We start from the raw sequence: 27,536 nt of genomic DNA on the forward strand, positions 1-27,536 counted from the left end.
TTGGTTGTTGGAAGATTTTTAATTACGGTTTCAATTTCATTATTTGTGATAGGTCTGTTTATATTTTCTAGTTCTTCCTGGTTCAGTCGTGGAAAATTGTACCTTTCCAAGAATTTGTCCATTTCTTCATGGTTGTCTATTTTATTGGCATATAGTTGTTTGTAGTAGTCTCTTATAATCCTTTGTATTTGTGCAGTGTCAGTTGTGATATCTCCTTTTGCATTTCTAATTTTATTGATTTGCATCCTCTCCCTTTTTTTCTTGATGAGTCTGGCTAAGGGTTTATCAATTTTGTTTATCTTCTCAAAGAACCAGCTTTTAGTTTTATTGATCTTCGCTATTGTTTTCTTAGTTTCTACTTCATTTATTTCTGCTCTGATCTTTATGATTTCTTTCCTTCTACTGACTTTGGGTTTTCTTTGTTCTTGTTTCTTTAGTTGTTTTAAGTGTAGGGTTAGATTGTTTATTTGAGATTGTTCTTGTTTCTTGACGTGAGATTGTATTGCTATAAACTTCCCTCTTAGAACTGTTTTTGCTGCGTCCCATAGGTTTTGGGTCGTCGTGTTTTCATTGTTTCTATGTATTTTTTTATTTCTTCTTTGATTTCTTCAGTGATCTCTTGGTTATTTAGTAGCGTACTGTTTAACCTCCATGTGTTTGTGTTTTTTACAGTTTTTTTCCTGTAATTGATTTCCAGTCTCATAGCATCGTGGTCAGAAAAGATACTTGATACGATTTCAATTTTCTTAAATTTTCCGAGACTTGATTTGTGACTCAAGATGTGATCTTATCCTGGAGAATGTTCCATGTGCACTTGAGAAGAAAGTGTATTCTGCCACTTTTGGGTGGAATGTTCTATAAATATCAATTAGGTCTATCTGATCTATTGTATCATTTAAAGCTTGTGTTTCCTTATTTATTTTCTGTTTGGATGATCTGTCCATTGGTGTAAGTGGGATGTTAAAGTCCTCTACTTTTATTGTGTTACTGTCAATTTCTCCTTTCATGGTTGTTAGCACTTGCCTTATGTATTGAGGTGCTCCTATGTTGGGTGCATAAACATTTGCAACTGTTATATCTTCTTCTTGGATTGATCCTTTGATCATTCTGTAGTGTCCCTCCTTATCTTTTGTAACAGTCTTTATTTTAAAGTCTATTTTTTCTGATACGAGTATTGCTACTTCAGCTTTCTTTTGATTTCCATTTGCATGGAATATCTTTTTCCATCCCTTCACTTTCAGTCTGTATGTGTCCCTAGGTCTGAAGTGAGTCTCTTGTAGACAGCATATATATGGGTCTTGTTTTTGTATCCATTCAGCCTGTCTGTATCTTTTGGTTGGGGCATTTAATCCATTTACATTCAAAGTCATTAATGATATGTATGTTCCTATTACCATTTTCTTAATTGTTTTGGGTTTGTTTTTGTGGGTCTTTTTCTTGTCTTGTGTTTCCTGCTTAGAGAAGTTTCTTTAGCATTTGTTGTAAAGCTGGTTTGGAGGTGCTGAATTATCTTAGCCTTTGCTTGTCTGAAAAGCTTTTGACTTCCCCATCGAATCTGAATGAGATCCTTGCAGGGTAGAGTAATCTTGGTTGTAGGTTTTTCTCTTTCATCACTTTAAGTATGTCCTGCCATTCCCTTCTGGCCTGCAGAGTTTCCACTGAAAAATCAGCTGATAACCTTATGGGGATTCCTTTGTATGTTATTTTTTGTTTTTCCCTCGCTGCTTTTAATATTTTTCTTTGAATTTCATTTTTGTTAGTTTGATTAATATGTGTCTTGGTGTGTTTTTCCTAGGGTTTATCCTGTATGGGACTCTCTGTGCTTCCTGGAGTTGAGTGACTGTTTCCTTTCCCATGTTAGGGAAGTTTTCAACTATAATCTCTTCAAATATTTTCTCAGACCCTTTCTTTTTCTCTTCTTCTTCTGAGACCCCTGTACTTCGAATGTTGGTGCGTTTATTGTCGTCCCAGAGGTCTCTGAGATTGTCTTCAATTCTTTTCATTCTTTTTTCTTTATTCTGTTCCTTGGCAGGTATTTCCACCATTTTGTCTTCCAGCTCACTTATTCGTTCTTCTGCCTCATTCTGTTATTGATTCCTTCTAGTGTATTTTTCATTTTGAGTTATTATGTTGTTCATCTCTGTTTGTTTGTTCTTTAGTTCTTCTAGATCTTTGTTAAACATTTCTTGTATTTTCTCAATCCGTGCCTCCATTCTATTTCTGAGATACTGGATCATCTTTACTATCATTACTCTGAATTCTTTTTCAGGGAGATTGCCTATTTCCTCTTCATTTATTTGGTTTTGTAGGTTTTTACTTTGCTCCTTCATCTATGACTTACTTTTTTGCCATCTCATTTTTTCTTTTTTTTTAAGAGTGGAATTGTTTTCCTGTCTTACTGATTGTTTGGCCTGAGGTTTCCAACTCTGGGGTTTGTAGTCTAGTGGGTAGAGCTGGGTTTTGGTGCTGAGATGAGGAACTCCGTGAGACCTCACTCCGAAGAATATTCCCTGGGGTCTGAGGTTCTCTGTTAGTCCAGTGGTTCGGACTCGGAGCTCCTGCCGCAGGAGCTTCGGCCCGACCCCAGGCTCGTGAACCAAAATCCTGCAAGCCACCTGGGGCGGCAAAAAAAAAAAAATAACAAAGTAAAAAATAAAATTAGACTAGGAATCTAACAGATAAGTTAGGGAGAATATAAAAGTAAAAACATAGATGAGTCAACAACCAGGAGGTACAACAGTACCACAATAGTAAAAAAAAAAAAAAAAAGAGGAGAAGGGAAAAAAAGAGGGGGGGAAAGGCCTTGGCTATGGAGAGCGGGGCCTAAGCAAGGGCATGGTTTGGGCAGTGGGCGGGGCCAATGCTCAGGACCCACAGGGCTGGAAAAGGCCCTGGGGGCTGTGGGGAGTGGGGCTTAGGCTCAAGGAACAGAAGAGGCCCAGGCGTGCCCTGCACCCCTGGTCTCAGAGGTCAGGGGACCTCACCTGGGAGCCCAGCAGGCTTCCTGGGCTCGAGTGGGCGGGGCAGACGCCCTTCTTTCCTCTCCTGCTCCTCCGGTCTGGGAGGGCCCCTCCCGCCTGCCTCTCCTGATCCCCCGGCCTCAGGGGCGCCGGACCTTTCTGGCCTCCACTGCTCCTCCCCGCTCAGTCCCGCTACGTCCTACCAGTTCACCTTGGGGTTCCTCTGTCTCCTTGGGGGTCAGAGTCCCCCACCAGCAGCTGGCAGGTGCCCTAGATGTGGGGAGACGCTAACTCTGCATCTTCCCACACCGCCATCTTGACTCCGCCCAGAAAGAACACTTTAGATTCAATAATATGAAAACAACCCAATTAAAAAATGGGCAGAAGATCTGACTAGTCACCGTATCAAAGAGTATAGATGGCAAATTAGCATATGAGTAGATGCTCAACACCGTAAGTCATCAGGGAATTGCAGACTAAAACAACGAGATACCACTCTATACCTAGTAGAATCTAATCTACCTGTTAGATTTTACCTATGGCCAAACTCTGGAACGCTGACAACACCCAATGCTTGCGGAGATGTGGAACAGCAGGAACGCTCATACATTGTTGGTAGGAGCCCAGAATGGTACAGCCACTTCGGGAGAGTTTGACAGTGTCTTACAAAGGTGGTGAGCATAGGCTTACAATATTGTCCAGTGTTCATGGTGCACTTATTTACCCAAATGAGTTGAAAACTTACATTTACACGTAAACCTTGGACACAAATGTTAATAGCAGCTTTATTATTTCTTTTTTTGTTTTTTTAATTTATTTTTGGCCGTGCTCAGTCCCAGTTGCGGCACACGGGATCTTAGTTGCAGCATGTGGACTTCTTGGTTGCGGCATGCAGACACTTCCTAGTTGCAGCATGCGAACTCTTAGTTGTGGCGTGCATGCGGGATCTAGTTCCCTGACCAGGGATTGAACCTGGGCCCCCTGCATTGGGAGTGCAGAGTCTTTCCCACTGGACCACCAGGGAAGTCCCTAGCAACTTTATTGGTTTTTTTTGAAATTTATTTATTTTATTTATTTATTTTTGGCTGCATTGGGTTTTTGTTGCTGCGCACGGGCTTTCTCTAGCTGCAGCGAGTGGGGGCTACTCTTCGTTGCAGTGCACAGGCTTCTCATTACAGTGTCTTCTGTTATGCAGAGCACGGGCTCTAGGCACACGGGCTCAGTAGTTGTGGCTCGCGGGCTCTAGAGCGCAGGCTCAGTAATTGTGGCGCGCAGGCTTAGTTGCTCCACGGCATGTGGGATCTTCCCAGACCAGGGCTCGAACTTGTGTCCCCTGCATTGGCAGGTGGATTCTTAACCACTGTGCCACCAGGGAAGCCCAGCAGCTTTATCCTTAATTGCCCAAACTTGGAAGCAACCAGATGTGCTTCAATCAGTGACTAGATAATCAAACTGTACTACATCCATACAAAGGAATTTTACTCAGTGGTCAAAAGAAAAGAGCTCTCAAGCCGTGAAAAGACCTGGAGGATCCCTAAGTGAGAGCAGCCAGTCTGAAAAGGCTCCATATCCTATGATTCCAGCTATATGACCTGCTGGAGTTGGGGAACCCGTAATAAAGATGGGTGGCTGCCAGGGGTTTGGGTGTGGGGAGAGAGTAGTCCATGAGCAAAAGGCATTTTCAGGGCAGTGAAGCTAACTCTGTATGATACTGTCATGGTAGGTACATGAAATACATTTGTCTGAAGAACCCATCGAACTAGATGATACCAAGAGTCAACCCCAATGTAAACTATGGACTTTAGTTAATAATAATGTAGCAAAGTTCATTCATCAATTGTAACAAATTTATTACTCTAATGCACAATGTTAATAAGAGAATCTGTGCATGGGTCTGTGAGGGGCAGCATTGGTGGGAACTATGTACTTCTGTGAAATTTTTCTGTAAACCCGAAACTGCTTTAAAAATTAAGTCTGTTTTTAAAATGGGCAAAGGGTCTGCATTGGCATTTCTCCAAGGGTAATATAAAAATGGACAGTAAGCACATGAGAATGCTCAATACGTTAGCCGTTAGACTCATACAGATGAACACACAAGGAGACACCGCATACACCTGGTGGCAGTGATGACCACAAGTGTTGGCCTAGATTTGGAGAAACGGTGCAGCCACTGTGGAAAACAATTTCACAGTTACTCAAAAAGTGAAACAGAGAGTTACCGTATGACCCAGCAGTTGTACTCCTGGGTATATACCCAAGAGAATGGAAAACGCATGTCCACACAGAAGCTTCTACGTGAATGTTCCCAGAAGCACTATTCAGAATAGCCAAAAACTCTTTAAGGAAATTTCTGTGAAATCACTAGGTGACCACTAAGGTAATGGAACAGCGACTCAGTGGCCATACACAAGAAAGAAGACTGTTCTAACAAAAATAGTTTTAAAAAGTAAAAAAAAAAAAAAAAAAAAAAAAGTAATCTTTATCAAGCAGTGGGAGTGGAAAGTATCTGACTCCAGAATTGCCAGATTGTAATAGTCAAAATTCCCAATTTTTAATATAAAATTACTAGGCATGCAAAAAATCAGAAATGTGTGGCCGCTTCACAGGAAGAAAAGATTAATAGACATTGTACCTGAAGAAGCCAGACAGTGAACTTTTCTGAGAAATCGTTTGTCTTTTTTTTTTTTTAATATTTATCTATTTATTTAGTTGGTTGCACCGGGTCTTAGTTGTGCCTCCTTTAGTTGTGCCTCACAGGCTCCTTAGTTGCAGCACGCAGGCTCCTTAGTTGTGGCATGTGACCTCTTAGTTGTGGCATGCATGTGGGATCTAGTTCCCTGGCCAGGGATCGAACCCGGGCCCCTAGCATTGGGAGTGCGGAGTCTTAAACCACTGCACCACCAGGGAAGTCCCTAAATTAACAGTCTTAAAACGCTCAAAGAGCTAAAGGAAACCAAGAGCATGATGTCTCAACAAATAGAGAATTCCAAACAAAGAAATAGGAAGTATAGGAACAAAATAGAAATCCTGAATAATACTGTATCTGAAATGAAAATATTACTTGGTGGTTTTAGGAGCAAATTGGAATAGGTGGAAGAAAGAATCAATGAACTTGAATATAGGACTCTGCTGACACCAGCTGTGTGTCTACAACTCAGTTCAATTCAGTTCTGAACTCAAGTTAGTAAGCATCAGATGCCACAAGCTGAAGGGCAGTGTCCTCAGCAGACTGCACTCCCTTCAGGTACCAGCCACAAGTGGGATGCCAGGATACCCACACTTCTGCTTGGCTGACTAGACTATAAATTCAGCATTTCCCACAGCTTCCTCCATTCTGTACTTGGCTAGAGTGTGTCCCAGAACACACTGAAAATGCTATACTTATGATTATGAATTTTATAAAAGAAACAACCGAGGAACACCAGATGTAGGAACTAAGGCAAGGTCTGGGGGCCAGAGATGATGCAGAGCTTCCAGGCCCTCTCCTCTCGGGGTCTGAGCCCATCACCCTCCCAGTATATCAAGTGTTCACCAAGCAGGAAGCTCCCCTGGGTTTTATAGCCCAGAATTTTTATATGGAGTTTTATTACTGATACATAGATATGATTGATTACACCATTGGTGTGATTGAACTCACTCTCTAGCCTCTCGGGGAGATCAGGGAGGTGAGGCTGAAATTTCCAACCCTCTACATGTGTGGTTGGTTTTTTAGTGACCAGCCCCCATCCTGCAGCTGTCTAAGGGCCCCTGCATGTGTCACCTCATGCTACAAACACTCCTATCACTCAGGAAAGTCCAAGCATTTTTAAAGCTTTGTGCCAGGAACTGGGGGTCAGAATCCAGATATACTCATTATATCAGAATAGGTCACTTGAGATTATCCAGCATGAAGAGCAGAAAGGAATAAAAAGGACTGAAGAAAAATAAGCAGAGCCTAAAGATCTATAAGACACCATCCAGTGTAGCAACATATTCATAATGGGAGTGCCAGAAGAGGATAAAAGGAGCAGAAGGAATATTTGAAGAAAGGTCAGAAACTTCCCCAAGTCGATGAAATACATGGATCTACAAATCCAGTAACCTCAATTAGCTCAAAGCAAGATAAATTCAAAGAGACCCACACTGAGACGTATTATAATCAAGTTGTACAAAGACAAAGACAAAGGGAGAATTTTGAAAGCAGGAAAGAAGTGACTTATCATGCAGAAGGGAATCCTCAGTAAGACTGACAGCCACTTTCCCATCAAATACCATGGAGGCCAGAAGATGGGGGGATGACAGATTTAAAGTGCTGGGAGAAAAAACTGTCAACCAGGAATCCTTTATTTGGCAGAACTATCCAGAGGACAGGAATATTAAAACACTCCCAGATAAACAAGAGCTGAAAAAATGTGTCACTAGTAGGCCTGCACTATAAGAAATGCAAAGGGGAGTCTTTTAGGTTGAAATGAAGGGGCCTTAGGTAATAATACAAAGCAATGTGAAGAAATGAAAATCACTGATAAAAGTAACTACATAGTCAAATATAGAAGCCAATATTATTATTATTTTTTTTATAAACTTATTTTATTTATTTATTTTTGGCTGTGTTGGGTCTTTGTTGCTGCGCGTGGGCTTTCTCTAGTTGCGGCGAGCAGGGGCTACTCTTCGTTGCAGTGCGCGGGCTTCTCATTGAGGTGGCTTCTTTTGTTACGGAGCATGGGCTCTAGGTGTGCGGGCTTCAGTAGTTGTGACACGTGGGCTCAGTAGTTGTGTCTTGTGAGCTGTAGAGTGCAGGCTCAGTAGTTGTGGTGCACGGGCTTAGTTGCACCGAGGCACGTGGGCTCTTCCCAGACCAGGGCTCGAACCCGTGTCCCCTGCATTGGCAGGCAGAGTCGTAACCACTGCGCCACCAGGGAAGCCCTAAAAAAATATTTTTTAATTTTTTAAAAACCAGTGGTTCTACAAGTTAACAGTCTCGCTAGTAGTGTATACGAGTTCCTGTTATTTCACATCCTTGATGACACTTGATATGGCCTTTTTTTTGAGTACAGTTGATTTACAATGTTGTGTTAGTTTCAGATGTATAGCGAAGTGATTCAGTTTTATATATATATATGTACATTATAACTGATAATTTTCATTATAGGTCATTACAATATATTGAGTATAGTTCCCTGTGCTATACAGTAGGTCCTTGTTGATTATCTACTTTATATATAGTAGTGTGTATCTGTTAATCCCAAATTCGTAATTTATCCCTGCCCCCCTTTCCCCTTTGGTAACCATTTGTTTTCTATGTCTGTGAGTCTATTTGTTTTGTAAATAAGTTCATTTGTTATCATTTTTTTTAGATTCCACATATGAGTGATATCACATGGTATTTGTCTTTCTCTTTCTGACTAACTTCACTTAGTATGATAATCTCTAGGTCCATCCATGTTGCTGCAAATGGCATTATTTCATTCTTTTTCATGGCTGATATTCCATTGTATATACGTACCACATTCTCTTTATCCATTCATCTGTTGATGGACATTTAGGTTGCTTCCATGTCTTGGCTATTGTGAATAGTGCCATTATGAACATTGGGGTGCATGTGTCTTTTCAAATTAGAGTTTTTGTCTTTTCTGGATATATGCCCAGGAGTGGGATTGCTGGGTCATAAGGAACTCTTGATATTGCTTTAATTTTTAATGTTTGGGAATCTGGTGGCTGCCTAATTATTTGCTTTTCCTGATTGTAGAAGTAATGCATAATTTTTTTCCAGTAAATACAGAGAAGTATAGACAAGTAAAAACTATGTGTAATACCATCACTCCGAAGTATCCTCTGCTAATGTGCTGTATACTTTCAGACTTTTTTCTTATACGTACTCACGGTTTGGTTCCCAAACTCTGGGCCAAGGTGCTCTGGGGATAGCAGTGAATCCACAGGCACATTTCAGAGTATTTTAAAATTTCAAGGGAAACAGAATGAGGCTTAATGCCTGTTATACACCACGCAAGCTATCAGCTGAAGGCATTTTACAGCTCTAACGTTAGAACGCATCATGTATTTTTTTAATGATGTCGTCGTATCTTTGAAAAACTTATCTCAGCAGTTGCTGTGATAAAACGTTGTGTGAAAGTCAGTGTGAAAAAGGCAGTGAGGGTAGCAGCGTCCAACCTGACCTCAGGGCCTGAGAAGTTGTTCAGTGCCCAGCAGGTGCAGGCGTCCACTTAAGAATGAGACAAAAAAGACTATTATTTTTTTCCATTTATGTGTATTATTTTTTCAATAGCTACTAAATTGTTAGGCTATGAGTAATTATCAACTTAACTAATTAATGAATAGGTATTTCTTTTGGCCACAGGGTGCCATGAAAAACATATTGCTAAGGCACTAACGAACAGTGCCATTAACCAGGAAAGTTTGGGGACCTCTCTGTCACACACACTTTTAAAAAAAGTAATCTGAGATCACACTGTGACAGTCTGGCTTTCAGAGTGTCCAGGGACCTTCTCCAGGCTGTAGGCCCCTGCTGGGGGTCAGCGGAGGTAGAGGTGTCTGGTGGGGTCCTTGTCTCTGCTGCCCTGAAAAGTTCTTGAATACTTCATGGCCTTAGTGCGTGAAGGGGCCAGTTCTTTGTAAAGAAATAACTTACTGTTGTTTTGTAAAAATGACATTAGTCATTAGTTTTAAAAATTTAAGTAATACGGAATTATACAAAGCAAAGAGGAATAAAATAATTCCAGATTCCTCCTCTCAGAAATAACACTACTTACTGGGGACATTTAGTGAATGTCATTCCAGATCTCTCTCATACATACACGTGAGGATAGAAAGTTAAATAAGCTGATAACAATGGGAATCTGTAGTACTATTTTTTAATGCAATTAAATTTACTCTTAAATTCAATGAAAGACTAAACTGAAACTGAATTGCTGAATTTCAAGTGAGGTTTCATAATGAGACAGTATTTAATTAAAATAGCTCTTAGTGTAAAAAAGTTATTTAAAAAAAGAAGTTGAAGCTTGTTTAGACCCCAGCTTTCAACCTTCCATAGGATTTACTGATATGAAAACATAAAAATTAGGGAATTTATGCTTTATCCCACCTCCGCATTCCCTGCCTCCTGATTTTTTAAAAAACATTATTTTTACATTTACATTCTGTTCTATGATCACAACTCACGTTGTTCTACCAAAGAGTCCAATTCCTGAATTATTTTGATTGCAAGCAGTTTTTTTTTTTTTAATAGCCAGGGGTGCTATAGCTGCTGAGTTGTTACATGCTTGAGGATATTTATGTGTTTGTTGGCTTTATTCAGCATCTGAGGGACACATGGTCCTGGGTCACATTTTTCTTGCTTCTAGCGGACATTGCTGTAGTGTCCGCTAGAAATTAATGCAGCTATGTTGAAGAAATTGCGAAACCACCTGATTTTTTTTTTCTGCTTTGTAGGTGATTTGCTCTTTCTTCCTAAAGATCTAGACATTACTTGTCATCAGAGAACAGAATTGTCATCGGGCTCTATCTTAGTATTGATTTTTGTTTGTTTTTTAGGTACAGAGTACCCATTAAAGTGTCAGAGTTCATGCTATTACTTGTTTGAATACTTCTTCTATTCTGTTCTTTTTTCCAAGAACAGCAGTACATATTGATATAGTAGCATTAATTTTTCTGCCTTTCATCCTTTCTATTGTACTACAATATATATAGCATGAAAGTTGTCATTTTCTTAATTTTTAAGTGTAGATTTCATTGGCATTAAGTACATTCAAAATGCTGTTGTCACCACTGTCCATTTCCAGATCTTTTTCATCATCCCAAACAGAAACCCTGTACCCATTAAATAGTAACTCCCCATTTCCCCCTCCCCCAATCCCTGGTAACTCTTATTCTGTCTCTATGAATTTCCCTACTCTAGGTACCTCATGTAAGTGGAATCCTACTATTTCTGTCCTCTTGTATCTGGCTTATTTCACTTAGCATAATGCTCTCAAGATTCATGCATGTTGTAGCATGTGTCAGAATTTCATTCTTTTTATGGCTGAATAATATTCCTTTGTATACACATAAATCCATTCATTTGTGAGGGACACTTGGGTTGTTTCCGTCACCTATCGTGAGTAATGCTGTGGTGAACACTGGTGTACAAGTATCTGTTCGAGTCCCTGCTTTTAATTCTTTTGGGTATAACCTAGTAGTGGAACTGCTGGATAATACGGTATTTCTATGTTTAAGTTTTTGAGGAACCGCCAAACTGTTTTTCACAGTAGCTTGCATCACTTTACATTCTTACCAGCAATGCACAAGAGTTCCATATTTCTCCACATCCTTACCAACACTTATTTTAAAATATTTTACTTTGTGATTATAGGCATCATAATAGGTGTGAGGTGCTATCTCATTGTGGTTTTAATGTGTATTTCCTAAATGGCTAATGATGTTGGGCATCTTTTCTTGTGCTTATTGGCTATTTGTGGCTGGCCTGGGGACCCCACTTGTGGCTGGCATCTGAAGGGCAGTCGTTTTGGAGATGTGGTCCTTTAACTTGTGGGATCTGATGTTGACTCCAGTTTGTTAGTGTCAGACTTGAGCTGAGTTGTAAACAAACACCCAGTTGGTGTCAGATCAGTCCTTCCTTCAAATTCCCCGGCTTCCTTCTGCCTGCTCCAATCTGCCGCAGAACCCCTGCAGTGACATTTTCATTTCAGGTTTCGTATTATTCAGCTCCAGGATTTATGTTTGGTTCCTGTACTTTATTTCTTTGTTGGCATTCTCTCTTTGTTGAGAGATCATGCTCCTAGTTCCCTTTACTTCTTTGTCCCTTGTCTGGGCATATTTATTTGGGGATAGTCTCTATTAATCTTTTCTTCCTGGTAAATGGCCATACATTCTTGATTCTTTGCATGCATAGTAATTTTGTATTGAAAACTGGGCATTTTGAATATTATAATTTCATTAAACAGTTTTTGGCTGTCTTGAATAATGCTGCTAGGAACATTCATGTAGAAGTTTCTCTGTGGACATGTATTTCAGTTCTTTGGGTATATACCCAGGAGTACAGTTGCTGAGTCACATGGTAACTCTGTTTCACTTTTTGTGGAACTGTGAAATTGTATTCCATAGTGGCGGCACCATCTTACATTCCTACCACTAATGTATGAGGGTTCCAGTTTCTCCCCATCTACGCCAGTGCTGTATCTGTGTTTATTACAGCCACTTAGTGCACGTGTAGTGGTATCTCCTTGGGGTTTTCTTTTGCATTTGTCTAATGGCTAAGATGTTAAGCATCTTTTCATGTGTTTATTGGCAATTTGTACATCATCTTTGGAGAAATGTCAATGCAGATCATGTGCCCATTTTAAGAATAGACTGTTTTGTAGAGAAGTTTCAGGTTTAGGGTTTAACGCTAATAACGTGACTCATGGGGGGGCACCTGCGTAGCTTCAGGAGGGCAGTTGGTCATCAGAAAGACCACCTGAGCACTGTCACCTCTGTACTTTACCCTGTGCATCTCTTCCATGTGGCTCTTCCTGAGTTGTATCCTTTATAACAAACCAGTAATCCTATGTGAAGTGTTTTCCTGAGTCCCTGTAAGCTGTTATTTAGTTTTAAATTTCTTCTATTTTCATATTCCAACAGTACTTACTTAATTTTTTTTCTGACAATGAATGTGGCAGTGGATTTTTAGATATGACAACAAAAATGAAAGCAACAGAAAAAATAGATAAATTGGGCTTCATCAAAATTAATAACTTTTTGTTCAAAGAGCAGACACTATTGAGAAAGTGAAAATATGGGCTACAGAATTGGGGGTGGAGAATACTGCAAACCACACCCATCTGATAAGGACCCAGCATCCAGAGTGTATTAAAAACTCTCTTACAACTCAGCAACAAACAACTCAATGTAAACATGGGCACATTTCTCCAGAAAACATAGATACACAGATGGCCAGTAAACCTATGCAATGATGATCGACGTCATTAGTAATGTGCATTAGAACTGCAAACTAAAATGACAGGGAGACACTTCACACCAAGATGGTATAATAGTTTTTTAAAAAATTAAATTATTTTAATTTAATAATTAAATTATTAATTTAATAGTGTTCCAGGGGAACACTGCTCTCCAGGTCATCGGGTGGGCTTTGTGTTGGGGAAGCTCCAATGTCCGTCAGTCATTTTTTTTAGGATTTCCTATTTGGATTGGTCAGATTCCCTTTAAAAGGCTCTAAAAATCTCCATCGAGAGGTGCAGCCATACATGCTGGCATCTGGGAGCTGAGCAGCAGGAGAGAACACAGATTTATTTTTTAATTAATACAAAAGTTTAACAAAAACTTCTTAAAAGGCAATAAGCTACAAGTTATGATTTAGGTAGAAATAGTCCGAGCACACATTTTAAAGTGTTTTTATTTTATAAAAGCTCACACGGCACTACCTGGGACCGGACTAGACAGCACTTCGTACAAACTCACGGACAAGACTGAACACGTAACAGAGAAACACAAAGACAGCGTGACCAGCGGTTAATGTTCGAGGACCTGCTTTCCTGGAAGACGAAAGATATTAAATATACGACAGCATAAAGAACACTTACAACCGGGAAAACCAGATTTGCAGATTTAAAAACCATGACAGAGTTAATGTTTGGGAGAAAAGTTCACTTAAAATTATAACTCTTTTCTTGATCTTCAGTAAGCAGTAAGATCGTGCAAACTCTCAGAATAACTAAGCACACATCTCAACTAAGTGGTATCCTTTCCACATTTAGTTGAGAGCGTAACCACTGTCCCGGTGATTCCGTTTCAGCCACAGTCAGTGAAAACTCTTATTACAATTCCTGCTACCAGGACAGCGAAAGCTAAAACTACAGCCGCCCCGTGATACAAAATCAGCTGGGTCCCCGTCAAGACCTCCCCGATGGTGGCCACCCCACACGAGCTGTTCTCCTCCACCAGCTGCATGGCCTGGCTCTCAGGTCGGATGACATCAGGTAGAATCACCCCATCGGCTACCTCTTTCTCTAGGATGGACAGATCTGTTTGCAGAGAACAGTGAGGTATTTCCTTACGTGCTAGTCTGAGTAAAGGGTATTCCTGAAGGTGACACGAGCCTACGTTGTAAATGGTTTGTTACATGTGGGGTTATTAAGCACGTTCCAGAGGGGAACGCAGAGTTGGCCTCCCAATGAGAAAGGCAGAGACAAGCTACTGCGCAAGGGAGCAGGAGCTCATGCACCGAGTTCCAGGCGTGAGAACCAGAAATAAAGGACATTGGAGAACGTCCCCCGTAAACTCCCTTACCTATTGCAGTGGGCACGGCCTCTTTCGTCCCGCTCAGCCCGGCTCGAACCTGTGCCTAAACAAAGCGTCACAGAGGTTAAGCAAGTGCAGTCAAGTGAGGCCAGTTCACTGCTGTTAAACTGTGGTTAAGCTCCCTCGGAAACTACGCTAGAGGTGACAGCATCGAGCGCGGTCTTGCTTGGTCCTGAAAACGCCAGTGACAGTAGAACACGACACTAGAAACCACTATTCTTCGCCCCAATGTCAGCTCACAAAAATGAGCTGATAAGTGCAACTTATTAATATTGGGAGCTGATAAGTGCAACTGTTTGCACTTGTTGCCATAGTTGCAAACATAACATATTTTTTGCACCGTGGCCTTTACTGCTCCTAAATCCCGATAAAAGGAATAAAGTCTAAAGATAAATGGTACAGTCACCTAAGGGATAGTTTATGGTCCAACTGAACATCCTGTACACTTCATTCCCTCCAGCAATCACACTGAAGGGAGGAAGGACATGATACGTCAAAGGCAGAAGGGCTGCGAACCCTCGAGGGTGGTCCAGACGCAGACGGTGGCGGTCTGCACAGCTCAGCTCCTCCTCACGGCTCTTTGTCCAGGACACCTCCCCTCAGGCAGCCTCCCACCCATCTCCTCTCAAACCCTGACGCAGTCAGCAGGGCTCACACTTCAACACAGAGATGCCCAGAGGGTCAGGATCCCAGTCCTCAACCCGCAGGACAGGTTCTGCCCCCAAGAACTTCCCTGATCACAGGCACTTAGCATTTTGCATTTCTTAGGAAACCATGGACCAAAAGATCCTTTTTAAGACGCCGAAAACGAGACAACAGATCAGGAAAAACAGGAAACACTACTGCTTTTCTAAGACTACCACACAAAACAGCAAAATAGTTTCTAAGCGAATTCTCTTTTTTTCTGGCTGAGCCCTGCTTAGTAGATACTAAATTAACTCCACATTAAGAGGAAAACGTGCTGACACAGGATTTCCTTTTGCCTCCCAGCTCTCACGTTGGATGCATTTCACTAATCAAAGTGCGTCATGCTGCCAATGGATTTCTTACCATTTTCACCCTGAAAGACTTCTTCTCTCTAAGAGGACCCGCCCTCTGTTACCTGCTCTGCCACTCTGTTCCAGTTTATCCTCCAGGTGTACACCAAGTAGAAGAGGGCTTGAAAGAAGACACAGACCATCAATCCGAACCAGAGACCTGTGGGTTGGAAACAAGTAACCCATTCAGATTTTCTGCAGTGCCCCCTCCCGGCATCATTAACATTCTCCCGTAACTACTGTATCCACAGCGTAAACTGCAGCTTACGCTAAAATTTTAGATAATTATGGACCAGGATCAGACTCAAGCTTACCACTGACCAGGTTTGATTCCAACTCTAGTGGGAACCCACTGGAAGGCTTTCGGTGGGTGTGTGCATGTACCTGTGAGGCCTGATGTTTCTAGAAGCCCACTTTGAGAACCATCTCTCCAATTGCTGTGTACAAGAGATGACTGAGAAACATTATAAACAATGCCTATCTCCTTATGAGAAGAAACTATTTAAACCACTTAAATATCATTGCATAACAAAGTGGATATAAAATACCCATTCACATATGAGTAACTGCACTACAAAGCCAGCTGTCTAGGCTTGAGTTGGAACCCAGTATAAACTGGGAATTAGTCTGCTAACCTGTTCACATGTCTGGGGCCCCATGTTGGCAAGGGGTCACTGAGGCTGGGCCTCCCGTGGACTCCTGGCCATTTCACTGGAATAACCTCTCGAGTTGAGAAGCAGATGGATGGACACTTTATAGCCTTTGATGGACTGATTCCATTCCTAGGAATCCATCCTAAGGAGAGACTCAGGAATGTCGTTAATAATTCATATACCTGGGATTCTCGTCACAATGTTATTTAAAAGAGGAGCAACTTACAACATCGCTAATGATCAGAGAAATGCAAATCAAAACTACAATGAGGTACCACCTCACACTGGTCAGAATGGCCATCGTTAAAACGTCTACAAATAACAAATGCTGGAGAAGGTGTGGAGAAAAGGGAACCCTCCTATGCTGTTTGTGGGAATGTAAGTTGGTGCAGCTACTATGGAAAACAGTAAGGAGATTCCTCAAAAAACTAAAAATAGAGTTGCTACATGATCCAGCAATCCCACTCCTGGGCATATACCCGGACAAAACTCTAATTCAAAAAGATACATGCACCCCAATGTTCATAGCAGCATATTCACAACAGCCAAGACATGGAAACAACCTAAATGTCCATCAGCAGAGGAACGGATAAAGATGTGGTACATATACACAATGGAATACTACTCAGCCATAAGAAAGAATGAAATAATGCCATTTGCAGCTACATAGATGGACCTAGAGATTATCATACTAAGTGAAGTCAGTCAGAAAGAGAAAGACAAATACCATATGACATCACTTATATGTGGAATCTAAAATATGACACAAATGAACTTATCTATGAAATAGAAACAGACTCATAGACACAGAGAACAGACTTGTGGTTGCCGGGGCTGGGGGGGCGGGGGAGGGACGGACTGGGAGTTTGGGGTTAGTAGATGCAAACTATTACACATAGAATGGTATGGTCCAACAAGGTCCTACTGTATAGCACAGGGAACTGTATTCAATATCCTAGAATAAACCATAATGGAAAAGAACATAAAAAAGAATGTATATATGTATATAACTGAGTCACTTTGCTCTACAGCAGAAATTAACATTGTAAATCAGCAATACTTCAATTTAAAAAATAAAAGGGGAGCAATTCAAATGGCCACTATTAGGGAAGCATTAAATAAATGATACAAGGAAATACTAGAGAATTAATAAAAACCATGTCTTTAACATGGGACCAGGGAAAATTACATATTCAGTATAACCCCACTTTTGTGAATAACAGAAAAAGTACTAGGAGAAAAATAATTTTATATTTTTATAAAATAAAAATTTATATATTTATTTTATTTTATAAAATAAAATACATTGAAATACCTCAGGTTTTATATTTGAGGAGTGAACTAGAGGTAATTTTAATTTTCATCATTATATTTTTTATGTATTTTCACAAGATTTCCATGTTGTTAATGTATAATTAATAGTTTAAAAGTGTTATTTAACAAATCTGAGCACCTGCTAAATAAGTCCAATAGTGAGAGGCACTTTTATGGACAAAGAGGGAAATCGGACGTGTTCATATTCTAAAGAGCTTAGCATCTACTAGAGTAGAGGTTTTTATGTTTTTTGCTTTTTTAAAGTAAAGCTGAATTGTGAAACCCCAGCAGCTCATAAGGCAGAGGCTCTGGCTATTTGGTTAAACGGTATTTCCGTGGTGTCCACGACAGTGCCTGGCAGGGATGAGACCGTAATAAATACTTGGCAGCTCTGTGTCCCAAACAGAGAAGGACGAAATCCTGCTTGACCCTGATCAAATACCCCACAGGCTCCCAGCCTGAACTGGTCATCAAAAGAGACATGACCTTGAGGACAGTTACTCATTAAGCCATCACATGACAACATTTCCAAAAAGTCAGGATAAGAAACTAAGCACCTCTGTTTGTGTGGACACAGAAGGCTCTCACGACAGCTGCAGGATTAAAATTTCACAGAGCAATGGGGACAGATTCAAAATTGTTTACACGGTCAAAATGTACTGGTTGACACAGAACAAAAGGAGCTACTTGAATACATACTACAGCATTCGGTCAGTCCTCGAATCAGACTATTTTCTGCAGAAAATACAACTCATCGTTACTGAGGAAATCCAGAGAAATTGCAGATGTGGATATAGATGCAGAACACACATACAACAACTTACCCCAAAAGCACATGACAGATTGTTTTGCACAATTCTATACATTTAGAATCATGATAAAATGGATAGATTTCTGAAAATATGTATAATTTGCCAAAGTTGACCCCCCTCCAAAAAGATATAAAGTCTAAACAAACTGATTTTCAGAGAAGAAATTGTGAAAGTTGTAACAAACTCCTCCAAAATGCCCGGCATGACAGTTTCATAGAATTTAGCCAAACCTTTATAATAATAATATTCCTATACTATGTAAATTGTTCCAGGGAATACAAAAAGGGAACATTTTAAATTTTCCTTATGTAGTTAAGTGTATATTAATACTGTTAATGTCATAACCTTACAAAGATTACACAAAGAAATGAAACTACTGACCAGTCTTATAACTATCATCGCAAAATTCTTAAATACAATATTAATAGAATCCAGCAGCTCACTAAAAGAGTAGCATATACTAATCAGGATTGTTCAATATGAAGAAAGCAAATAATATGATTTATCATCATAAGAGATCTAAGGAGAAAATTTATAGGATCATCTCCCCAGGCACTAAAAACTTTATTTTTAATTAAAAGTATTAATGGGATTGTTTCTATATATACTAACAACTGTATTGCACTTCTGTATACTAACAACGAACTATCAGCAAGAGAAACTGAGGCAACAATCCCATTTACCATTGCATCAAAGAGAATAAAATACCTAGGAATAAACCTACAGGTAAAAGACCTGTACTCGGAAAACTATAAGACACTGATGAAAGAAACTGAAGACAACACAAATAGATGGAAAGATATCCTGTGTTCTTGGACTGGAATAATTAATATTGTTAAATGACCATCTTACCCAACACAATATATAGATTCAATGCAATCCCTGTCAAAATACCAATGGTATTTTTCACAGAACTAGAACAAATAACTTTCAAATATGTATGGAAACACAAAAGAATAGCCAAAACAATCTTGAGAAAGAAGAACAGAGCTGGAGGAATCACATTCCCTGACTTCAAACTATACTGCAAAGCTACAGTAATCAAAACAGTACCATGCTGGCACAAAAACAGACACATAGATCAATGGAACAGAACAGAGAGCCCAGAAGTAAACCCACACACTTACTGTCAATTAATCTACGACAAAGAGGCAAGAATATACAATGGAGAAGAGACGTCTCTTCAATAAATGGTGCTGGGAGAACTGGACAGCTACATGTAAAAGAATGAAATTAGAACATTCTCTAACATCATATACAAAAATAAACTCAAAATGGATTAAAGACCTAAATGTAAGACCAGATATCATTAAACTCCTAGAGGAAAACATAGGCAGAACACTGTTTGACATAAATCGTAGCAATTTTTTTTGATCCATCTCCTAAAACAAAGGAAATAAAAGCAAAAATAAACAAATGGCGCCTAATAAAACTTAAAATCTTTTGCACAGCAAAGGAAAATCTTTTGCACATCAACAAAAAGTAAAGAAAACCTACTGAATGGGAGAAAATATTTGTATATGATCAGTACAGGGTTAACATCCAACATACATAAATAGCTCATACAACTCAACATCAAAAAAACAACCTGATTAAAAAATGGGCAGAACTGAATAGAAATTTTTCCAAAGAGGACATGCAGATGGCCAATAGGCACATGAAAATATGCTCAATATCACTAATAATCAGTGAAATAGAAATCAAAACCACAACGAGATATCATCTCACACCTGTCAGAATGGCCATCACCAAAAAGAAGACAAATAACAAGTGTTGGCGAGGATGTGGAGAAAAGGGAACCCTCGTGCACTGTTGGTGGGAATGTAAATCAGTGCAGCCACTATGGAGAACAGTATGGAGGTTCCTCAGAAAACTAAAAATAGAACTATCATATGATCCAGCAATTCCACTCCTGGGTATATATTCAAAAAAAACAAAAACATTATTTTGGTAAGATACATGCACCCCAGTGTTCATAGCAGCATTATTTACAGTTGCTAAGATATGGAAGCACCTAAGTGTTTATCAAGAGATGAATGGATACAGAAGATTATGGTAGGTAAGCGTTCCATCAGAGATCAGCCATAAAACAGAATGAAACGTCTGCGGCTTCCCTGGTGGCGCCGCGGTTGGGAATCCGCCTGCCGATGCAGGGGACACGGGTTCGAGCCCTGGTCCGGGAAGAGCCCACATGCTGTGGAGCAACTAAGCCCGTGCGCCACAACTACTGAGCCTGCGCTGTAGAGCCCATGTGCCATAATTACTGAGCCTGCGTGCCACAACTACTGAAGCCCATGCACCTAGAGCCCGTGCTCTGCAACGAGAAGCCACCAAAATGAGAAGCCCGCACACCGCAATGAGAATAGCCCCCGCTCACCACAACTAGAGAAAGCCTGCACACAGCAACAAAGACCCAACGCATGGGCTTCCCTGGTGGCGCAGTGGTTGAGAGTCCGCCTGCCAGTGCAGGGGACACGGGTTCGAGCCCTGGTCTGGGAAGATCCCACATGCCGCGGAGCAACTAGGCCCGTGAGCCACAACTACTGAGCCTGCGCGTCTGGAGCCTGTGCTCCGCAACAAGAGAGACCACAACAGTGAGAGGTCCGCGCACCGTGATGAAGAGTGGCCCCCGCTTGCCGCAACTAGAGAAAGCCCTCTCACAGAAACGAAGACCCAACACAGCCAAAAATAAATAAATAATTAATTATTTAAAAAAAGACATGCACACACGTTTGTTAATGTATGTGTGTTTTTGTGATTAAAAATCTTCCAGCAAACAAAAGTCCAGGACCAGATGGCTTCACAGGTGAATTCTATCAAACATTTAGAGAAGAGCTAACACCTATCCTTCTCAAACTCTTCCAAAAAATTGCAGAGGAAGGAACACTCCCAGACTCATTCTATGAGGCCACCATCACCCTGATACCAAAACCAAAGACACTACAAAAAAAGAAAATTACAGACCAATATCACTGATGAATATAGATGCAAAAATCCTCAACAAAATACTAGCAAACAGAATCCAACAACACATTAAGAGGATCATACACCACGATCAAGTGGGATTTAACCCAAGGATGCAAGGATTCTTCAATATATGCAAATCAATCAATGTGATACACCATATTAACATATTGAAGAATAAAAACCATATGATCATCTCAATAGATGCAGAAAAAGCTTTTGACAAAATTCAACACCCATTTATGATACAAATTCTCCAGAAAGTGGGCATAGAGGGAACCTACCTCAACATAATAAAGGCCATATATGACAAACCCACAGCAAACATCATTGTCAATTGTGAAAAACTGAAAGCATTTCTTCTAAGATCAGGAATGAGACAAGGATGTCCACTCTCACCACTATTATTCAACATAGTTCTGGAAGTCCTAGCCATGGCAATCAGAGAAGAAAAAGAAATAAAAGGAATACGAATTGGAAAAGAAGAAGTAAAACTGTCACTGTTTGCAGGTGACATGATACTATACATAGAGAATCCTAAAACTGCCAGCAGAAAACTGCTAGAGCTAATTAATGAATTTGGTAAAGTTGCAGGATACAAAATTAATGCACAGAAATCTCTTGCATTCCTATACACTAATGATGAAAAATCTGCAAGAGAAATTATGGAAACACTCCCATTTACCACTGCAACAAAAAGAATAAAATACCTAGGAATAAATCTACCTAGGGAAACAAAAGACCTGTATGCAGAAAACTATAAGACCCTGATGAAAGAAATCAGAGATGACACAAAGAGATGGAGAGATATACCATGTTCTTGGATAGGAAGAATCAATATTGTGAAAATGACTATACTACCCAAAGCAATCTACAGATTCAATGCAATCCCTATCAAATTACCAGTGGCACTTTTTACAGAACTAGAACAAAAAAACCTTAAAATTTGTATGGAGACACAAAAGACCCCTAATAGCCAAGGCAGTCTTGAGGGAAAAAAACGGAGCTGGAGGAATCAGACTCCCTGACTTCAGACTATATTACAAAGCTACAGTAATCAAGACAGTATGGTACTGGCACAGAAACAGAAATATAGATCAATGGAACAGGATAGAAAGCCCAGAGATAAACCCACACACCTATGGTCAACTAATCTATGACAAAGGAGGCAAAGATATACAATGGAGAAAAGACAGTCTCTTCAGTAAGTGGTGCTGGGAAAACAGCTACATGTAAAAGAATGAAATTAGAACACTCCCTAACACCATACACAAAAATAAACTCAAAATGGATTCGAGACCTAAATGTAAGCCCGGACACTATAAAACTCTTAGAGGAAAACATAGGAAGAACACTCTTTGACATAAATCTCAGCAAGATCTTTTTTGATCCACCTCCTAGAGTAATGGAAATAAAAACAAAAATAAACAAATGGGACCTAATGAAACTTAAAAGCTTTTGCAAAGCAAAGGAAACTACAATCAAGACGAAAAGGCAACCCTCAGAATGGGAGAAAATATTTGCAAACAAATCAACGGACAAAGGATTCATCTCCAAAATATATAAACAGCTCATGCAGCTCAATATTAAAAAAACAAACAACCCAATCAAAAAATGGGCAGAAGACCTAAATGGACATTTCTCCAAAGAAGACATACAGATGGCCAAAAAGGACATGAAAATCTGCTCAACATCACTAGTTATTAGAGAAATGCAAATCAAAACTACAATGAGGTAGCACCTCACACCAGTTAGAATGGGCATCATCCGAAAATCTACAAACAACAAATGCTGGAGAGGGTGTGGAGAAAAGGGAACCCTCTTGCACTGTTGGTGGGAATGTAAATTGATACAGCCACTACGGAGAACAATATGGAGGTTCCTTAAAAAACTAAAAATAGAATTACCATATGACCCAGAAATCCCACTACTGGGCATATACACAGAGAAAACCGTAATTCAAAAAGACACATGCACCCGAATGTTCATTGCAGCACTATTTACAATAGCCAGGTCATGGAAGCAACCTAAATGCCCATCAACAGACGAATGGATAAAGAAGTTGTGGTACATATATACAATGGAATATTACTCAGCCATAAAAAGGAACGAAATTGAGTCATTTGTTGAGACGTGGATGGATCTAGAGACTGTCATACAGAGTGAAGTAAGTCAGAAAGAGAAAAACAAATATCGTATATTAACGCATGTATGTGGAACCTAGAAAAATGGTACAGATGAACCGGGTTACAGGGCAGAAGTTGAGACACAGATGTAGAGAACAAACGTATGGACACCAAGGGGGGAAAACTGCGGTGGGGTGGGGATGGTGGTGTGCTGAATTGGGCGATTGGGATTGACATGTATAAAGTGATGTGTATAAAATTGATGACTGATTTAAAAAAAAATGTATGTGTGTTTACATTGTGTGTATATGTGTATGTCAGCCCCAAATCCAGCATGCTATTTAGTAGAGAAACATCAGAAGCACAATCTCTGAAGTCCTGAACAAGACAAGCATTTCCACTATCACCACAGCAATTTATTATTCTATTAGAGGCTTTAGGCAGGAAAAAGAAATCAGTGGTGTAACATCTGATAAGGAGAATATAAAACTATTTGTACACGATATGATTGTATGCCTGGAAATCCTGTGAGAATCAACTGAATACTACTCAAATAAGAGGAATTCAGAATTTTAACAAGCTACAAAATTCACAGACAGTAATTAACAGCCCTCAAATATACAAGCAACAACCACTTAGATTACAGGATGGAAGGGAAGGCCTCATCTACAATGGCCACAAAAGGATAAAATGGGGATAACCTCAACAAGAAATGGGCAAAAGCTTTACAAGGGGGACCTCCCTGGTGGCGCAGTGGTTAAGAATCTGCCTGCCAATGCGGGGGACACGGGTTCGAGCCCTGGTCTGGGAAGATCCCACATGCCGCGGAGCAACTGGGCCCGTGCGCCACAACTACTGAGCCTGCGCATCTAGAGCCTGTGCTCCGCAACAGGAGAGGCTGCGACAGTGAGAGGCCCACGCACCACGATGAAGAGTGGCCCCCGCTCGCCGCAACTGGAGAAAGCCCCTGCACAGAAACGAAGACCCAACACAACCAAAAATAAATAAATAAATAAATAAATTAATTAATTAAAAAAGAAAAGTTTTACAAGGAAAATGATAAAAACTATACTGAGCAGAGGCTAACATTTCCAAAATGTTCATCCAGTATTTGAACATAAAAGCTGAGGGTGGGACTTTCCTGGTGGTCCAGGGGTTAAGACTCCACGCTCCCAATGTAGGGGGCCTGGGTTCGATCCCTGGTCAGGGAACTAGATCCCACATGCCACAACTAAAGAGCCCACATGCCACCAAGAAGACACAGTGCAACCAAATAAATAATAAATATATATTTTTTAAAAAGCTGAGGGTGTCAGAGGAGCACCCATTTTATAAGAACACAGATGGCCTCCAGGCCGTAGACCACCGGGCAGGTGGATTTCAGAGTTGGCTCCCGAGTCTTTTGGCAACAGTGCGTTTATTCTCTGCAGACAGAGGTCTATTGGTCCTATCTTGAGATGCAACCCAGGAGGGAAGAATTTCCCTGAGGAAGAAACAAGGTGTCTGGAAAACAGAATCTGCCTCAAATACGTCCCCTCACTGCCCCCCAGCAACAGGCAACCGGATGCTGAGCGGGACCCCCTTAATGAGCGTAACAGAGAGCACCTGAGTGGGTGCAGAGTTTGCTGGAGATGATGAACGCTCAGATAAACGCCACAGCCATCACACACTCTCAACTCCTCTCCCCTGAAAGTGCGATAAACCCCACTTTCTACAAGACGAGAGAGGTTACAGAGGCGGAGCTGGTGAGACTTGGTAGCGTGACTGGGGCCGGGCTCTTGACCAGGGTACTGAACCAGGAAGGGGCCAGGAACCAGAGGTGATGGTGTGACCGCCCAGGAACACCTGGGCAGCCAGGAGCTCAGGCTCCAAGTCAGGCCCCGAGATGACAGCTGAGAGCCCTGGGCCTTCCAGGGAGGAGAGTGGGGACAGGTCAGCAAGAGGACCCTCAGGCAAGGCCTACATCCCAAGAGCGTAAGACGGAAAGGGTGCCAAGGGACAGAGAGGAATAAAACCCCGGAGCCTGGGGTGAGCTCACAGCAAACAGGGATCTGGCCTGTTGATCTTTACATCCCCGGGTTCCAGCACCACCCAGGGCCAGGACATACAGGTGCTCCGTGAATCTTCAGGATCAATGAGGGAATCATAAACCTCAGAGAGACAGGCATCGCAGTAAAAGAGAGGCTCTGGGGGCATCTGGGTTCAAATCCTGTCTCGTCACCTACTGTCTGTGGGACACATTACTTCACCTGTTCAGGCTCTAGCTTCTCCAAGTGTAAAACGGAGCTAACAGGAGATCACATCTGATGTCCTCATAAATTTGAGCGACATAATTTACATAAACGGTTAGCATATTTCTGCAAAAGCCCTTCATGAAAATTCTCTCACATCCTGTAAACTATAGCTTTACATTGTTTTTTAATTAAAAATAAAACTACTGCTCTGTAATGACCTATATGGGAATAGTGGATATATGTATATGTATAACTGATTGACTTTGTTGTACACCTGAAACCAACACAACATTGTAAATCAAATATACTCCAATAAAAACTAATTTAAAAAAATAAATAAAAGTACTGCAGGAGAATATAGAAAAATGTTAAAACCCTATTGTAGAACAATAAGGCAAGAAAAAGAACTAAAAGGCATTAAAATTGGAAAAGGAGTAAAACTATTTCTATTTATATATGACGTGACCCTGTATATAGAAAATTCTAAAGAATTCATACACACAAAAATACTAGTGCTAATCAATGAATTCAGCAAACTTACAAGATCAACACACAGAAATCAGCTGTGTTTTAATACACCAGCAAAGACCAATCTGAAAAGGAAATTAAGAAAATAATTCCATTTACAATAGCATCCAAGAGAATCAAATATCTAGGAATAAATTTAACCAAGGAAGTCAAAGACCTGTACGAAAACTACAAAACACTGATGCAAGAAATTAAAGACCCAAATAAATGGAAAGACGTTCTGTGTTCATGGGTTGGAAGATAATATTTTTAAGATGGCAGTATTCTCTCCAAAGCAGTCTAACAGATTCAATGCCGTCCTGATAAAAAATTCCAACGGCCTTTTTTACAAAAAGGAAAAGCTGATCCTCATAATCATATGGAACTGGAAGGGGCCCTAAATGGGCAAAACGAAAAAACTGGAAAAGAACAAACTTGGAACACTTCACTTTCTAATTTCAGAACTTACTGCACAGGAATCTAAAATACACAAAGGAACAAAATGAACATCCTCTATGAAACAGAAACAGACTCGCAGACATAGAGAACAGACTTGTGGTTCCCGGGGTGCAGGGGGGAGGGGGGATTGGGAGTTTGGGGTTAGCAGATGTAAGCTTTTATATATAGGATGGATAAAAAAAGGCCCTACTGTATAGCACAGGGAACTGTATTCAGTATCCTGTGATAAACCATAATGGAAAAGAATATGAAAAAGAATGTCTATATGTGTATAACTGAGTCACTGCTGTACAGCAGGAATTAACACAACATTGTAAATCAACTATACTTCAATAAAAATTTTAAAAAACTTGTATAAAATAGATAACTAATAAGAATCTGCTGTATAAAAAAATAAATATAATTAAATTAAAAAAACAAACAAAAACTTACCACACAGCTACAGTAATCCAAACAGTGCGGTACTGGTGTGAGCTGGACATAGAGACCAATGAAGCAGAACAGAGTCCAGAAATAAACCCACACGTCTCTGGTCCACTGATTTTCGACAAGGGTGCCAAGACCATTCAACAGAGAAAGAATCGTTTTTCAACAAACTGTGGTCACCTCGTCTAGGTGATTCTAGTCACATCTCAGGACTAAGCTAATGCATTACGACCTCAGGGAACTGTTCCAGGCCATCATAGGAGATCACAGCTTTCACAGTACTTAACCCTAATGGAATAATTGTGTAATTACTTAATCTTGGTCTCATCCTGAGGGCAGGGTCACGTTTATTTCCTTCAAGTCGACATTTCCAGTGTTTTTGTATACTGAATACACACATTGTTTTCATATACCGAATATACAAATTGTATTTTCTATATACAAAATAACTCTGTAGGGAGAAAATCATTTTTCCTATTCCACAGGGGTCACTTTCCAGACAACTGGTTTGTATCTCAAGCAGTTTATCGTAACAGGACAAGTGAGATTTGAGGTAAGTCACCGAGGAATCAGACACATACCTATTATCCCATGATTAGCAGCAAACATCAGAGATGCTCCAAGGGGAAAACCAAAAACGTAATAACCAATGGCATTCAGGAAGGCACCCATCTTTTGTTTCCTGCACCTCTCAGGACTCCACCAGAGGTGCCCTAAAGAGAGGAAAACCAAAACCAGTGTTGCAGTCACTCAGG

At 40.4% G+C, this 27,536-nt stretch overlaps 1 protein-coding gene, 1 long non-coding RNA gene and 1 other non-coding gene across 3 annotated transcripts in view; 1 reads left to right on the forward strand and 2 right to left on the reverse strand.

The window, feature by feature from the left end:
- The window catches only part of LOC118886088, a 40,386-nt gene extending 25,028 nt beyond the window's left edge, over positions 1-15,358 (forward strand). The window contains exon 4 of the long non-coding RNA XR_005017658.1: positions 15,240-15,358. This is a non-coding gene — a long non-coding RNA (uncharacterized LOC118886088). The remainder of the gene's footprint in view (positions 1-15,239) is intronic.
- TRNAG-CCC lies at positions 3,912-3,984 on the reverse strand. Its single transcript has one exon. It is a non-coding gene; the product is annotated as a tRNA-Gly (tRNA).
- Positions 13,359-27,536, reverse strand: part of SLC47A1 (solute carrier family 47 member 1) — a 60,399-nt gene continuing 46,221 nt past the window's right edge. The window contains 4 exon segments of the mRNA XM_036835273.1: positions 13,359-14,292; positions 15,352-15,446; positions 27,363-27,461; positions 27,464-27,494. Of these exon segments, the coding sequence (XP_036691168.1) occupies positions 14,002-14,292; positions 15,352-15,446; positions 27,363-27,461; positions 27,464-27,494 (516 nt within the window). The 3' untranslated portion in view covers positions 13,359-14,001.

The sequence above is a fragment of the Balaenoptera musculus genome, chromosome 20 (assembly GCF_009873245.2).
Source record: "Balaenoptera musculus isolate JJ_BM4_2016_0621 chromosome 20, mBalMus1.pri.v3, whole genome shotgun sequence".
Classification (NCBI taxonomy): domain Eukaryota; kingdom Metazoa; phylum Chordata; class Mammalia; order Artiodactyla; family Balaenopteridae; genus Balaenoptera; species Balaenoptera musculus.